The sequence below is a fragment of the Hesperophylax consimilis genome, chromosome 9 (assembly GCF_061612785.1).
Source record: "Hesperophylax consimilis isolate HC1 chromosome 9, BYU_Hcon_1.0, whole genome shotgun sequence".
Lineage (NCBI taxonomy): Eukaryota > Metazoa > Arthropoda > Insecta > Trichoptera > Limnephilidae > Hesperophylax > Hesperophylax consimilis.
In genome coordinates this window covers 20,445,892-20,461,956 of record NC_142844.1, presented here as the reverse complement: position 1 = coordinate 20,461,956, position 16,065 = coordinate 20,445,892, and the positions used below count along the sequence as shown (strand labels likewise).

The 16,065-nt window shown below is 32.9% G+C and overlaps 2 protein-coding genes across 2 annotated transcripts; one reads left to right on the top strand and one right to left on the bottom strand.

Moving 5' to 3' along the window:
* Nucleotides 1-485: 485 nt before the first annotated feature.
* Nucleotides 486-7,473, bottom strand: Nin (blastoderm-specific gene 25D). The gene is made up of 5 exons (XM_089635349.1): nt 7,400-7,473; nt 5,277-7,320; nt 3,456-4,868; nt 3,219-3,318; nt 486-1,360 (listed from the first exon to the last, which is right to left on the bottom strand). Exons 2-5 carry the CDS (start codon nt 7,314-7,316, stop codon nt 1,227-1,229), a joined length of 3,687 nt encoding a protein of 1,228 aa, XP_089491475.1. The 5' UTR covers nt 7,317-7,320; nt 7,400-7,473; the 3' UTR covers nt 486-1,226.
* A 45-nt stretch (nt 7,474-7,518) lies between these two features.
* Nucleotides 7,519-15,161, top strand: Cht11 (chitinase-3-like protein). The gene has a single exon (XM_089635755.1). It carries the CDS (start codon nt 7,814-7,816, stop codon nt 9,245-9,247), a length of 1,434 nt encoding a protein of 477 aa, XP_089491881.1. The 5' UTR covers nt 7,519-7,813; the 3' UTR covers nt 9,248-15,161.
* The last annotated feature ends 904 nt before the right edge of the window (nt 15,162-16,065 follow it).

Here is a 16,065-nt window from a genome sequence, read left to right as displayed (position 1 = left end):
ATGGTTGGGAAAAAGGTTGTTTACCCAGTTCTATTGCGAGGATATTTCTTTGAAATAGTGGCGTAATTCTATCGACAGATTTTGCGAGTGTCATACGCAGATTGATTGACTAAAAATATATTTCGGCGATTTGAATATTTGCACGTGCATACCCCTTCAAGCAAACTCACGTACCCCTGGGGGGGCATGCAAACCATTAATTGGGAACCACTGCTATAAGGTAAAGGTTGAATCTGGAAAACCGACAGATTTGGCTTCTTAACAGTTTGGGGACATTTGACTTTTTATGTAAGACTAGCTGTACTCCGCCACGCGTTGCTGTGGTTCAGTCTGTCTGTGCAGATAGAAAAACAATAGCGCATTTTGCTTTTACGTCCAACAGATTACGCTGTTTTTCGAAAAAGCATGTTTTTACCTGTCACAGTTGACATCTATACATATATATAATATAGGTATACATAAACATATGCGTATTCGAGTGCAATGTTGTGTCAAAATTTTGAACATTTACATTTTTATTTATATAGATGACCTAATTTCCTTTTAGGACAATCGTATTTATACTTGTCCAATAATGGCCTAGCTTCCTTAGAAAAGTGTACGACCGAACTTTGACTTCTGAGGTATAAATATAATAATGAAATAGATCAAAAGATAAATATTAGACATATAACACAATGACTAAACAAAATCCAAAAAAATGAAATAAAATTTATAATGCCACACAATTGATTCATAATAAAATTGATGGCCGTCGACAGATAAGTAAAGAATGCATGAAAATACGGAGGTAACAATACAGGCCACTGGTAGTTACAAATTTGCGTCAATAATTTCTTCAAGATTGTCTCCTCATATTTCAAACATAACTAATATTTAATTCAAATATTATTATAATGGTCAGATCCAACCACTTATGTTACATTATTCCTTGTTATGTGTACTTACAACGACAACAAAAATTACATTAAATATGGAAAATATAATTCCGTTAAAAAAATATTATCTTTTTTACACAAAAATAAATAAATACATATTTACAAAAGGTTTGATTTACAAAAACAAAAAAACGACTATGTCTCCTAAAACTAATTGTGTTAACATTTCACCCTAGAAAAATAATATGTTAGAATAGCAAGGTTACATAAATTATAATAATAAAAAGTTTACGCTATATTTGGTATTCCAAAATGTTTCAGATTGGAGTGAGTAAGGTTTACTTGGTATTATTTGGTGACTGAAGTGGTTAGGCTCCGGGCTAATTGACAATTCTCCACAAATAAATCTCGTACTAGCAGATCTGCAGCAGCCAGTCTCTGACGAAGGGCTCCCACCTCTCCCCTGTGCGCCGCAATGTTCTCTGAAAAATGAATGCATATTGATGTGATATTTATAATGATAAGAACCATTAACCGCTTGTGTGCTGCAATTGCCTGTCGGCAGTGCAAAATTTTATCCGTTGAATGTAAAAACGTACTCCCTTGTTGTAAAATATTTTCTTCGCTTGGCAAGGAAATATTATATCTTAATAGACCGGTCGGTGGCTGAGTTGATATCGTGCTAGGGTCGCACCCAGGCGTAATGTGTTCAATTCCACAGCTGGCTAAGCCGGTTATAAAAGAATTTCACAGCAAATAGCAGTCTGCTTGCAAACATTGCAGTTATGTACATACTTGACAATAGTGTATAAACGAGATGACAAGAGAGTAAAAGTAAAATTGCTTGAAAAGGCTTTAGCTATCTTTAGTGATCAGGTACTTCTTAACCTTCCTATTCCCCTTCTCATTTACCAACTTCACAACATTTCCTAAGATTCCATTATTCCAACCTCATTCTGGTGCGATTATTACATGAAAAAGAGAAACAAGAATTGACTTGAAAAATTTATGTAATGGATCAATATTTGATATCTATTATGACTCTACGTGTAAATACTATAAATACTGCAAGAATTTATGATGAAATCTATTTGTTATTTTCGTGTTTATTTTTTAGAACTCCAATATATTTTGTTTATTGAATTCAAGTAGCATAACTGCAAAGCTGTATAACATTACAATCATTTAATAGACCAGCGGTTCCTAAAAGGTGTTCCATGGAAGGGTGACTGGGGTTTTGAAAGTTAGGGATTGGGCATGTTCAGGAACCAGAAAGCCGACGCCGATTACCGGTGCTTATCGGTACCAACCAGCGGCGCAAGTAATCGGCGCCGACACGCAACACGCAGTAGTGAATTCAACTGCAGATATTAAATATAATTTTAAGAAAATTAATAAAACAGTAAGAAAATGTATTCTTCGCAGTTAATAAAATACACATATATTTTTTTTATATCGCCAATTTCAAATGTGACAATGTGACCGTAAATGGGTAAGTAGGTTATAGATAAGTACGTACCACCATTAACCTGTGTTTAAGAAAAAAATAATAATTGGTATAATTTTGCATGTATTTTAATATTTTTATTTCTATTTTCTTTTAAATATCTTTTTAAGAATTAGTTTAGACTTTATTTTTATTACTAATATGGTTTCTATAATAATATCTATTTTTTATAATTTTTGCTTTACAATAACTTATGTTTTATTATTTGTTCTACAAAATATTATTTTGCTGTTCTTACATAAATCATGTACGACTACCATAATGAGGGCATGAGAAAATCACCAAAATTGTAATCTTTTAAAATTTATAAAATAAAAATATCATAATTTTCAAAATAATTAGTCTTTCTTTTCAAGTCAAACACGACACCTGGGTAATCAATTAGTTGAATAATAAGGTATAAATCTAATAAATTTGGTTTGTATGTTCACAATTGCTAATTAATTTGAAGTCGGAAAAGAAGGTCAATCATTTAAGGTTCCATAGCTGAAAAAAAATTGCGAACCGCTGCAATAGCCCACCTACCTACCTAATTTACGTTTAAAAATGATGACTCAATGTTCAAATATGTGCGGCAATCGTTTCTTATCAGTAGGTACATATTAATGTGACAAATGCACTTCAAAGGCATTATAATCAGATTTATAAACTGATAACATAGTACGTTATTGAGATATCGATGCAAATTACGACAATAATAATTATCATCCATTATGTATTCAAATAATGATATATTATGGATTCTGTAAAAAAAATACCACATACGAATATGTGAAAATATACAAGAGGAACAGAAGATAAATGATAAAAACAAAATGAATTAAAGAACTTACGTTGCATTAATGCCTCTGCATAAGCGTGTTGCTGTCTGAGAGCATTTTGAAGTTGCCGACAGTAGTTCTCTAAAGCCACAGCTTTCATGTTAGCAGCACCCTGATAAAAAATTGATTGCATTAAAATCTAGATGTTAAATTGAATTCTTAATTGAAAAAAATGTTAGTACGTACGTAAAGCATGCCATTTACTAAGTGCAGTAAATCATTTGAAAGGATATCGGTGTAAATAATTACCACTTGTTGTTGAGGACTACCTCGTTGGAGAGTGAGATTTCGTATTTCGGCATCGAGTCGAGTTCGGGTAGCTTCCAAGTGCTGAACTTCCCGCCTTCTTGCCTGTAGCTCCGCTTCGAGCTCCGAACAAAACAACATCTTCTTTTCACTTAAGTTCTTTCCCTGACTCTTAGGTGCAACTTGAGATGTCTTTATCATAGACGAAATGGGTTTTTGAATGGGCATTATTGAACTTGCCACATTCATTGGAGGCAAATCCATTGAAAAATTACCATTTTGCTCGGAAAATTGGTCTTTGAAAAAAGCAGGATTGTGGTAATCTCTGGCGATGTCGCTGCTGTTTCTAACATTGGATATTGGCGACGGAATAGCGCTCTGATTCCACAGGTAATCTATTGGCGAACTGATTTTTTCAAGACTTTCTCTGACAAAAGATTCTTCCGGCTGTTCAGCATTTGGAAATAAAACTTTTGAGATATTTGCAGTTCCATTACTAAGTTCTTTTTCACATGAGCTGGAAGTAGAAAGTAGTTCATCTGTGACCATCACGTTTAAAGCTTCCGCATGCCCGTTCTCAATGGGGGTTGGAGTGATCTTATTTTTTTCTAATTGTTCGAGTTGCTCTTTCAACTGATTGATTTCCGAAGTTTTAATGTCCAGTTCTTGTTCAGCCTTAACTTTATACTCTTCGAATTCATCCTCAAGATCAGTGAACTGTTTTTCTAAGTTGTACTTTTCTTCAATAGTAGACAAGGGTCCGTCAAATCTATCATTTTTCACGTCTTGCGAGGCAAATTGCTCTTCATACTCTGAAAGTTTACTGAGTAGTTCTGCAAATTTATCATCAGTAATTCGTTGTTCTTGATCGAAAATATCCCTTTCTTCGTTCAGTTTAGACGCCCAGTAATCTTCACATTTATCATATTCGTTTTTTAAGCACTCCATATTAGATTCAAGCTCGGTGTACTTGTCTGAATCTTTCATTCTTTGCTCTTTTGCTTCGAGGCGTTCCATTTCTAATAGATGGTTCAATTGCTTCACTTTCAGTTCAAGATCGGTTAGTTGGACCATCAATTCCGAATTACTCTGAAGATTTTTAGTTGACTTATCATCACAGTTTTTGTTATGTTCATTATTAATTTTATCTGGCAAGGAATGCAAATTTTGATTTTCAATACTATTCAAAGAAAGCAATAATTGGTGGCCTTCAATGTTGAGGTTGCACGATTCACTCACTATATTTTGAAGTAAACTTATGATATTTGATTTTAAGGAGTTAGGTACAATATTCTTATTCTCGGCAATCATTTTCTTCATATCCTCCATCACTTTTTTCAGCAGTAAATGCAATCCCAAGTAGAAATGCTTCACTTGTGTTCCAACAAAGAACTCAGACAGAATGTTGGTATTTGCCTGTAAAAATAAGTCAAAAATAATGTAGGCCAATGTTATTATTAGGACAACTGCCAAGAAGATTTGGTTTGACAGTATCTTAGATATTATTTGTAAAAACAACAAAAATCAATTATTATAAAGACTGATCATAACACAGTTGGTATTTTCTAGTGATATTTCCTTCGCATCTGAATGTGTTCTATTTTTAAATTGTACAAAACAACACTAAAAAGTTTATTTTGTCAAGTGTATAATTCGTGGGAGAGAAATAGAGCTCAGTTCAGAAGGAATGTGAGACGGGAACAGTGTGGTGTTAAAGATTAGTTGAAGGTTAGGGTAATGTGCTGTGAAAATGATAAAATAAGTACAATTTGACAAGAATTAAAGATAAAGTGGATTACTAATATAATTACAATGCGTAAATACCTTGAAGATGGTGATCAACTCCTCAACATTTTCTGGTGTCAAATGTTTTATACATATTAACATATCATGGGTTTGATTATTATCATATTCAAAACTGAAATCAAAACTGTTATTTTCCGAATCGTCACTTTTGAGAATATTTTTTTCAGAGGGAGTCAAATGATTTTTACTTTCAATTTCTATTTTACTTTTGATGGGACTCTCGTCTTCATCAGACACTTGGTGCGGAGAGCTTCCGTGACTAGTTCCGTTAACCCCGCAGTAAGCGATAGTGATCAGGGTATCGGATTGTGTGGGGCTGTCATCATCAGCGTCAGCAGAGAAGCTATCTTCAGCGGCAAGTTCCCGGTTGAATTTCAACTTGTCTGTTGGTTGGGACAATTTTATAATCTCCATCTCCGCGCAGAGCTCATCATTCTTATCTTTCAAAACGATATTCTCATTTTGCAGTTTACTAATTTGACTTTCAAGCAAAGCAACGTCATTTACTTTCTCCATGCTATCCTGAATATTGGTATTTATTTCTCTGCTTATTGATTTAATTTCTTTAGAAAGCTGCTTCTTTATCTCCACTAGCTCATATATCTGCTCTTGGGCACTGTTAAGTTCCTTATCCATTCTAGTATTTTCATAATTTAATTCTGACATTTGAGACTTTAACTTTGATTCTTCGCTTTCCAATGCAGAAATTTTGCTTTCTAAATTAGATAAAGATGAAGCGAATTGTTCTTTATCCAAGATTAATTGTTCAGACAGTTGTTTGATTATTTCGGAATGTTTCTGTTCTATTTGCTTAAAAGTAATCTTGGCTGCACTTTCCATTTTAGCGTGATTATCATCTACTTCATGAGCTAGAAGAACCGCTCTGTGATTGGCATCAGACAGGTCACTTCTGAGCTTATCTCGCTCAGCGTAAGTTTGATTGAGAGATAACTTGAGCGACTTCTTTTCATATTGATAAAGGCATAACACTGCCTGAAATAAGGTAATCAGAGAACTTGCCGAGTAACTCTCCTGCAGGTTGTTAATAACACCCTGGATTTCTTCTTCCATTACAAATATCAAATCAGAGAGGACGGCTTCCCCCTGGGAGAAGCCTAAGTGGCTCAGAAGCTGGTGCGGCTGAGATATTCCCGCGGCTCCCCACACTTCCATAATGGTCTCCAAGCTCACTGATTCCTCGTGCTCACTTTGAGATTGTATACTCAACAATTCATTGTTAGCTATAGATTGCAGACAGCTAGCTAAACCTGTATTCTTGATAATGTCTTCGAAGCAAACAGGCTGAGAAATATCAATTTGGCTATTACTATTACAATCTAATATATTCAATGAATTTTCAGAGTTATTAGATTCTCTGATAGTGATTTCACGCGGCAAAGATGCGTTTATAGAGATACAATCAAGATATTCAGTTTTAGATAAAGTTAATTGCTTTTTCGCCTTAGATAAGACGAAATCAGATTTGTTATCAGCATTGTCGCTATTTTTGTGTCCAGAAAATGAAAGACTTTTCTTAAGTTTATTATTAGCTTTACGTTTCTTACTCCCTACGTTCTTATCCTGGGATGTTAAAGAAGGATAGCTGACTTCAGAATCGAAGGCTTCTATGGAAGAATCGTCAGCTTCGTGAATAGTCCCCGGCACGTAGTCATTAGAATCACTGCTCCGAGAAGGTTTGGAGCGACGACCATACTTTTTAGATCCAAATATGAACCTCGGAGACACTTCTCTTCCAGAAGAATCTTCGCCACTGTTTAATTCACTTCTATCCAGTATTTTCACTGATGTTTCACTATGTTCACTACCTAAAACTGTTAAAAGGCCATCACGAAATTTTGGAAAGGTAACACACAATTCTTCGGAGCCATTCAACAATAACTCGATAAGTTGGTGACCTCGGTTTTCTAATTGGAGTGTATTGCAGAGTTCTTCGAGAGCTTCACGACTAAGGCTTCCGTTGTGAGCAGCATCATAACTAGCAAATAATGTATACAATTGTTTCTCATATTGATCCATCGTATTATCGATTTCCATCATTAATCTAAAAACAAATTAAAGTACAAAGTTAATAAAATGTTACTTTTATGAATATTACAGCACAATATGACCAAGGTACGTACCAAATAATCATAAAAAAACATAAAAGCAGTATTTACAGTAACATGACATTTGATAATGACAGCCAGATTATTACATCATAAACAACCAGTGTTGTTTCCATTTCATATCATAGAAGCCATAGACACTCTTTAATATTTACGTGGGCAGGCACTTTACAGATAATTTACGACACCTCTCTTAATTTACGTACGGCAAAAGTTATCTTTTATTCGTTTTAATAGAGTATATTTTGCCGTATCTGTGTTTATCAAACAATTCAACCAATATTATATCGAGCTGCTTTGTCCTATTTGACATTAATTTGACGTTTCTACTTGACATTTCGTTTTTGTTTCGTGAGTTGTGCATTATTTGTATATTATATGGGTTTCCACGAACAAATTCGTATAAAATAGCATTTATTCTACTTGAAAATGACTATTCCAGTCCCAAGCGCGAAGTATAATTTGCTTGAAGATTTATCAACAGAAAACAAAAGGTTTCAAAAGTCAACATGTTTATCCATTGTTTTGGTTTTGATTTTGATGATTCCGTTGATCCTGCTATTTACGTATTGTTTCTACGCAATTTATATATTTGAGGCAGATGATCGGGAGGCATTCACGAATCGAGCAGAATTATACTCACTCGATGAATACTTGAACAAGCAAACGCCTTGTAAATTATGTAATTCTCATCCAAATGTGATTTACGAAAGTAACACGAATGAACCGTCTAAAATCGTATGTTACTATAATTTCCCTTCTTCCGAAAGTGACCCTAACGCTCTATTGCCAGGTAATATTGATTGCAACTTATGTACACATATCAATCTTGGTTTTGCTACTATTCGTAATTGTACAATCGTTCTCAGTGAACTTATGATAAATGTCACTACGCAAATAGTTAAGTTGAAGAGTTGTAATCCTCGATTAAAAATTTTGCTATCTTTGGGTGGTGCTTCCAACGACGAAGGGTTTCCGGAAATGGTGCTCACACACGCCTCCAGGAAGGTCTTCATCAGATCTCTCAAAGCAGTGCTCAGGCAGTACCAACTCGACGGAGTAGATCTGGACTGGGAATTCCCTGTGTTTCACGCAGCGTACAACAATCATTCTGATATGGGAGAGGAAACTGTCAATGGTAGGCAGCGCCAACACTTCAGTCAGTTGCTAAGAGAAATAAGATCGGAATACATCAGAGAGAAGAGAGACTACTTGCTCACCGTGGCCGTGGCTGCCCCGGAACACATCGTCAACCTGGCCTATGATGTGGACCAGTTGAACCTGTATGTTGACTTTGTTAATCTAATGTCTTATGATTATCACTTCTACACGAAGCTGACAGCGTTCACTGGCATAAATGCTCCCCTGTATAGCCAAAAAGATGAGATTCTCTACTTAGCAACCCTGAATATGAACTATTCAGCCAATATGTGGCTCAGCAAGGGAATGGACAGGAATAAAATTATAGTTGGCCTACCAACATACGGGCACTCATTCACCCTGGTGAACAAACACAATGGCTTAATCGGCAGTCCGGCAAGTGGGTTTGGAAAACTTGGCAATTTTGGTTTCGTGGACTATCCTGAAATCTGTGAATTCCTCAAAAACAACACCAATGTGAATGTGGTGTACGACAATCAGACCTTCTCCCCGTATTTACAGAAGGATCACGAGTGGGTATCTTATGAAAACAAGGAGAGTATTGTGGGCAAAGCAAAGTATGTGAAAGATTCCATGTTTGGAGGTGTCATGATATACTCCCTAAATAGCGATGATTATTCCGGCCGCTGTTCCGCTAACTCTGATGACAAGTTTTATTTAACTCGTCAACTGAAAGACATATTTCTAGATGATGATTTATGACTAATAGAGAAATCTTTGACAGAAGCTTTGAATAGTCTGTAAAGTGGTCAATTTGTTTATGACATGTTAAAAAAATATCTTTGTTAAAATAATTTCAATCTCATGTTATGGAATTTCTCACTACAGAATATCATGAATTTGCTACTTTACAAAATTAACAATACACAACCCAGTATTAAACTGCAACAAGTCTAAATCTGTTGTTTTGAGATAATCAATATTTTATTTTTGCACATGTCTAAATATATATGAAAACATATCAAATTTCAACAGTTTTCATTGATATTTCTACATTTTAATGAAATGGACGGACACAATCGTCAGTTTTAAATGGAAAATATTTGAAATAGATTTGTATAAAACTGGATATGTTCATCTAAATATTTGGATATTTGTAATCAAACATTTTTTGCTTTTGTTGCTGTTTATAACAAGAAAGAACTCCTTTTGGTGAATATTTTGATGTCCATATCGTAATTTATGGTTTTTCAGACTTGTTTCCGTTCAATACTGGGCCATCGATATATTATGTATGTAGAGTAGAATCATTTTAATGAGATTCTTGCTTGTGTAGTGGTATAATTGTATTGTAACTGCGCTAGATGATAGGGGCAGTGGCTGGTTTCCAAACTATATTGAACCAATAGTGTACACAAATACATTCAAGTGTGCACTATTTAAGATGATTTACCTATACTTGCATATCTTAATTTTGATTTAATCTTCGTCACTTTGTACTTATTTACAATTTATTGCAATTAATTCTTTTTAAAATATTTCCAGTATCAAATACTGATTGTTTTTGAATAACAGTGAACTTGAAAGTTTTGTGGGTTGGGGTGAAGTTAGCTATATAAGTCAGGAACAGTGAAAATATGCATCTTTTCCAAAGGGGTCAGATAAGTCCCACTCTTTGTATTTTAAACCGCAATTCCAAATTTGAACTTTTTACTCCACAGTCCACACCAATGCTTTTTCTGGACTCCTTGTATTTAATGATACCGCATTTTTACAATAAGTTTTTTTTTATTATACATATCTATTCCACTGTATCTCAAGGTAGCTAGAAAAGTAAATATTTTTATTTAGTTGCCTACGCTTTTCTTTGTATGACATAATATAAGAAATAAGACCAACTTTTTAACTTATGCAAAAATACTATTATTAGCCCCCACCACCATGGTTTTTTTCAAGTCAGATCTGTTGAATCGAACCTAGGACAGTTTTGAATTTGTTCTCAACTCTATGGATAGTGGGAAACAGGTTGATTCCATTTACTCAGATTTTTTAAAGGCATTTGACAAAGTAAATCACGACATACTATTAAACAAGCTCTTGAAAATCGGTGTATGTGGAAATCTTCTGAGATGGTTCTCTTCTTATTTTAAAAATAGAAGTCAAGATGTTACCTTAAAAGGTTCAGGGGTACCTCAAGGCTCCCATTTAGGGCCTCTCTTGTTTATTTTATACATATATGACATAAAACGTGTTATTAGTCATTCTTCTTTCCTATTTTACGAACATAACATGAAATTATAAAAAAATATTGACTCCACAGATGACTGCAACCTGTTACAAGAAGACATTAGCAAAATTAAGCAATATTGCAATAACGATCAACTTTATCTAAATACAGACAAGTCTAATATTATTTATTACCTTTACACATAAAAAAGCCGATTAATTATACTTACAAATTAAACCATGTACCCCTACAACAAGCAGAATCAATCAAACATCTTGGAATACTGCTAGATTCTAAAATGTTATTTAAGGACTGTATTGAAAATATTTTATATATAAAAGGCTTTAAAACAATTGGGCTTTATTATACGCTTTACAAAGCCTTTCATTGTAGCACACACACTAATTCTGCTATATATGTCATATGTAAGTTCACAACTCGAGTTTGTCTCAGTCATTTGGAATCCTCAATATCAAACCTAAATTGATCGCTTTGAAAATATCCAATCAAATTTATTTACACCTATTGTATCGCTTTAGTGATTATCGATTTGACCCTACCGCTTTATGTAAACGCGGAAAAATTTCTGATGCCCTATTCTTATACAAAATCGTGAACAATCTTGTTGATTCATCATATCTGCTAGAAAAGATAGCATTTTGTTGCCCTGAACACATCACCAGATCGAACGACTCATTTAGAACACCACACTGGATATCCAAATATGCGCAAAACTCTTGTATCTGTAAAACTCACAATGCCTCTAGAGATGTACACATTTTCAACTCTTACTTGAAAACATATAAAATGCAGCTTACTAAACTGATAACTTTTGTGAAATAATTCTATCATCTTAGTTTATTTTATTGTTTTTAGTATAATCATGGGAAAACTGTATTACTACTAACTGTCTTATAACATTTTGTAATTCCTTATAATGTTTATTTATTTCTTTGTCATTTTCAAATATATTTTCTAGGTACAAATACTAAATTAACAACTAAACTTAATGGAACTTTATTGGTCTAGAACATATGAATAATTACTGTTTACGCTAAATGTATGTTTGTATGTTAAATGACTGTTTGTTTCGTAAATAAAATTTAAAAAAATTAAGTTGGACAAGTAAGTAATTTTAAAGCATTCCTGATTTTAAACTGCTTTAAAAAATAATAGAAACAAAGCTATATCTAAAATGTATTAGTAGTTCAACACGGTTTTTATTAACAAATTATTATAAGCAATAATTACTCGCCTGAAATATCCATACAAATTGAAAATATCTCCCGAGTAAAAATAAATGCCGCCGATGGGAATTGAACCCGCACCTTCTGATTGCCGGTCAGGAGCTCTGAACCACTAAGCTACGTGAGCTTATTCCCAAACCGCCAAATGATTCAATATGTACTAGTATTTAAATCAACAATTATTGCTTATTATATTTTTTTCACCCGTAAACAACCAACTTTATTTTTGTAGGAGAGGCTTTGTTAGTGCTGAATTTTCCTTTGATAATTATTGCTAGTAATTAATAGCATTTATTGCTTATAATAATTTGTTATCATTTGTGCCACGCATAAAAAAACCTTGCCTTATAAACATTAATTTATCTTTAAAAAAATAATACGGTTTTTATTGCCATACATCTTGTTTCTTCCTGTTTTTACCAGTGAAAGTATCTTTTTTTTATAGTCAGCACTTAGTACTTTTTATGTAGACACCTACTTAATGTATCAATAATATTAACAAGCTATATCTCCTATTGTTTAGTCTGTAGTGTGAATGTATGATATTAATTCTAATATATGTTTTGTGATATACTGTGTACCTATTATATTAAATTATGTTTTTACTTTATTTGTCTTATATATAAATGATAAGAAAATGTGTTGACTTAATTATACTTTCTAATCATTTTATAAGACATGTAAAAATTTGTTCAACCGGTATTTTTTATTGTAACCTTTTGGTTTCATAGTTCATTTCATGGGATCACATCATTGTAACATGTGAATGTGTTTTTCACATTGAAAATAAATATCTGTTAATTAAAATTACATTAAAGGGGTATTTCACCATCCTCTTGATAGCATATGCCGGGATTACATGAGGACAATACAAGATTGTCCTGTCCCTGATCTGTGAAAGGCCTCGACCGCGCAGGGTAGGACGATGAGACAATATAACAATTCTACTGTAGACAAACGCGGAACGCTGTGAAAATGGTGAATTAGATCTTTTATACCAAGATGTATAGTAGTGTTCCATTTACGCAATATTTTTATGCTGAAATAAGAGACTTGAGCGCCGAGTACCCTAAGAGCTGAGATACGTACGTGCGGATCGACTGGCTATTGTCCTACTGTCTTGTCAAAACGCGTTTACATGCGGAAAACGTGGCCGGGCGTGGTGGTAAGGGTAAGACACAATCCTGCGGAGATGGCTTGCCTGTCTATCTCTGGGACGACAATGTCTTGGTTCATTGTCCTGTCCTCCAAACAACTGAGCAATGATTAGTGAGCTGGGACAAGACAGTATTGTACTGTCCTCATGTGATCCCTGCATGTATATTTACGATGTATTTAATTATAAAGTGCGAGTCTACTATTCTGTACTCGAACCAAATAGTGGTTATAGTTAGCCTTGTTTTCTACATATTGCGAATATTTATTTGTTTATTTATTAACACACGTTTTCCTATGGATAAGCAATCAAGAGGGTGGTGATATAATAACCCCCAAGAATATTGACAAAGTTATTAATAATTGGAATACCTATACGGATAATGAGCTTGCTAGTAATAAATAATAAGTAATCTGTAAAAAGAACTAAATCTTTAAAAGCCGATAATGTGGTTTTATAGTCATTAATAATGATGGTTGAACAATTAAATAATCTTAACGCCCAGGAGGTTAAATATTATTAATCCATGTATTCTATTTCTCAGAAAAAAAAGAAGTTTTTTTCCAATATTTTATTTATAGTTTTTTATTTTGTTTATGTTGCGATTAAGGAGCGCTATGATATTTAATTAAATATTTTTTCTGATAATATAAATTCATCATGATTACCTGTGTTACCAGTTAACCAGTAATTTACACACATTTAATTTTTGTATATTTATAAAAATAATAATAATACTAATAATGCAAGTGAAACTTCAGCAAAGATTTATGATAGAAAATTTCATGTAAACTTTGGACGCCTTGTTAAATTCCATCCTTTATAAACTAATATGATTTATTTGGACTTGTTAGTTTTAATTTTCCAATTTAATTTTTCTTAAAAAAGTCAATGGGAATCTTATGTTTTATATATTTTGTAATCTCTTATTGTTGATAATCTCTATATTACTGTGAAGTGAGATGTGATTTTCAAAATTCAATCATTTTATAAATAAACCACATTAAAATTGCCGATTATCTTTTTATAATTTTTCAATAATTATTTGTTTAAATCAGTGATAGGTTAAACCAAAGGTCTTAAGAATGCAACATCATGTATTTTTTTGTAATAATTAATTAATATTATTAAGTATTATATTATTTGAAGGTCGCCCAAATTTTATAATAGGTAGTAAGAAGTCGCAATTAACACCATGAAAAAATTGCCACTAAAAATAATTAATTTACTTTATAAATTATTGTGTTAATGGTTGCATTTGTGGAAACAAATTTACTAAGAGTCATTCCATTGTAACAAAATCAGGGCCGGTTCAGTGCGAGCGCAATTGGAGCAGTCCGCTCCGGGCGCCGACTTACCAAGGCGTTAAGGAGCCAAGGCGCTGATAACATAACACAGCACCCTTTAGGTTTTTACTTGTGCCAGACGCCATTTAGCCCAGGGCCGGCCCTGAACAAAATAGATAGTTGTTTTTATATTTTATTTATAGTCACAACTTAAAAATCAATGTCTCATTGTAAAAATGCTTATTATTAGACTGAAAAAATTGCCTTCTCACATAGTTTTTGCTTTCACTCATAATGTATGGTAAATTGTGATAATATTGTTAGGCATATCTATAATTATTATATATTTTGATTTTTTGCTTGAATAGGCAACGGAAATTTCCAATGTTTGCTGAATTTTTCAACTTTAAAAGCAAATGTCAGCAAAAGTTTACCAGTTTAAATTTAAATTCGAACATTAAAAAATTATTACAAAGTACTGTTATATGTCGGTATTTGAATAATATTGATATGTCGTCCAAATGTGGGATAAAAACATTTGAACAATGCTTAGATACATTTTTATCCACTTTTATTGATCCACAAATAATGCATGTAGGATAATAAATTATTTGATACACCTAATAATGTAATCGCCATATTATAAATACTTAGTAATTAGTAATCAAATTGAATTATATACCTATATACCCTCTGCATTGTTATCTGCATACAATTATATTATTACACTATTAAATAGCCGCTACTTACAAAAATGTTGGCAAGGTAATATTTCAATAAATTATTTATTTAATCACTTCTTCTTTCATTGAATATATTATATCCTTGAAGGAAATGCATATTATTCCTCCATGATTATTACCCTAGTTTGGTTATGAAGGAGTACACTTTTGAAGATATTGTTACGTGATGCAATTATTGTATTGCAGCCACATGATTGAGTAAGATTTTTGGAACAAACACACTTAAAACAAAACTGATATTTATAGAAAATATAGGTAAGTTATGAAATTACTAATAATGTCTGTGTATTTTTGTTTATTGCTGAATTCAAAAAGGAAAGAAAATTTGAGGAGATGTTTTAAGGCCATGTGGTAAGCGTTCAAAGATAGTTTGAAAGGGAGATATGTAAATACGAATGTCAGAGGTAGGGTGTTAATTTAAAAAAACGATAATAATTCAGCGAAAATTGTGAAAATATTCAATAAAACATGACTCGTTTGAAATAGAGCAAAAATCTCTCGACAAATACTATAGTTGGATTTAAAGATACGCTGTGAATTATTCATGCCTTATAACATAATAGCCGAACAAAACTTGTTTTTAATAATTTTCAGAGCTTATTTTGCAATTTTTTTCTATCGAGGGAATTTCATATAATTAAAGTTTCTCATAACAAATGTATGGTTATTATCTTCAAAAATAACATTTTTTTTGGAACTTAAAACTTAAAGAGTTAACGAGAAACTTGTTATAAATCGGTAGAAATTGGGTCTGATAGAAGTTTTGTCGTTGAAATGATATGAAAAGAGTAGGAGGAAAGGATTTTTATTTGTTATAATCAGATCAAACCATTAACGACTGCTATTTCAAGTTTGATATTTTTTGGAATGATCTCTCACTAAGTGCTGAAAGTCCAAAGTACTGAAAGGTACCATTGTACT

Bases quoted from the DNA above. Each gene is read 5' to 3' on its own strand.
- Nin (XM_089635349.1), bottom strand. From the start codon at position 7,316: ATGATGGAAATCGATAATACGATGGATCAATATGAGAAACAATTGTAT. The intron at 4,869-5,276 runs GTATTTACGCAT...TTATTTTTACAG, and splicing joins AGTTGATCACCATCTTCAAG to GCAAATACCAACATTCTGTC. The intron at 1,361-3,218 runs GTAAGTTCTTTA...TTCATTTTTCAG, and splicing joins TGCAGAGGCATTAATGCAAC to AGAACATTGCGGCGCACAGG.
- Cht11 (XM_089635755.1), top strand. From the start codon at position 7,814: ATGACTATTCCAGTCCCAAGCGCGAAGTATAATTTGCTTGAAGATTTA.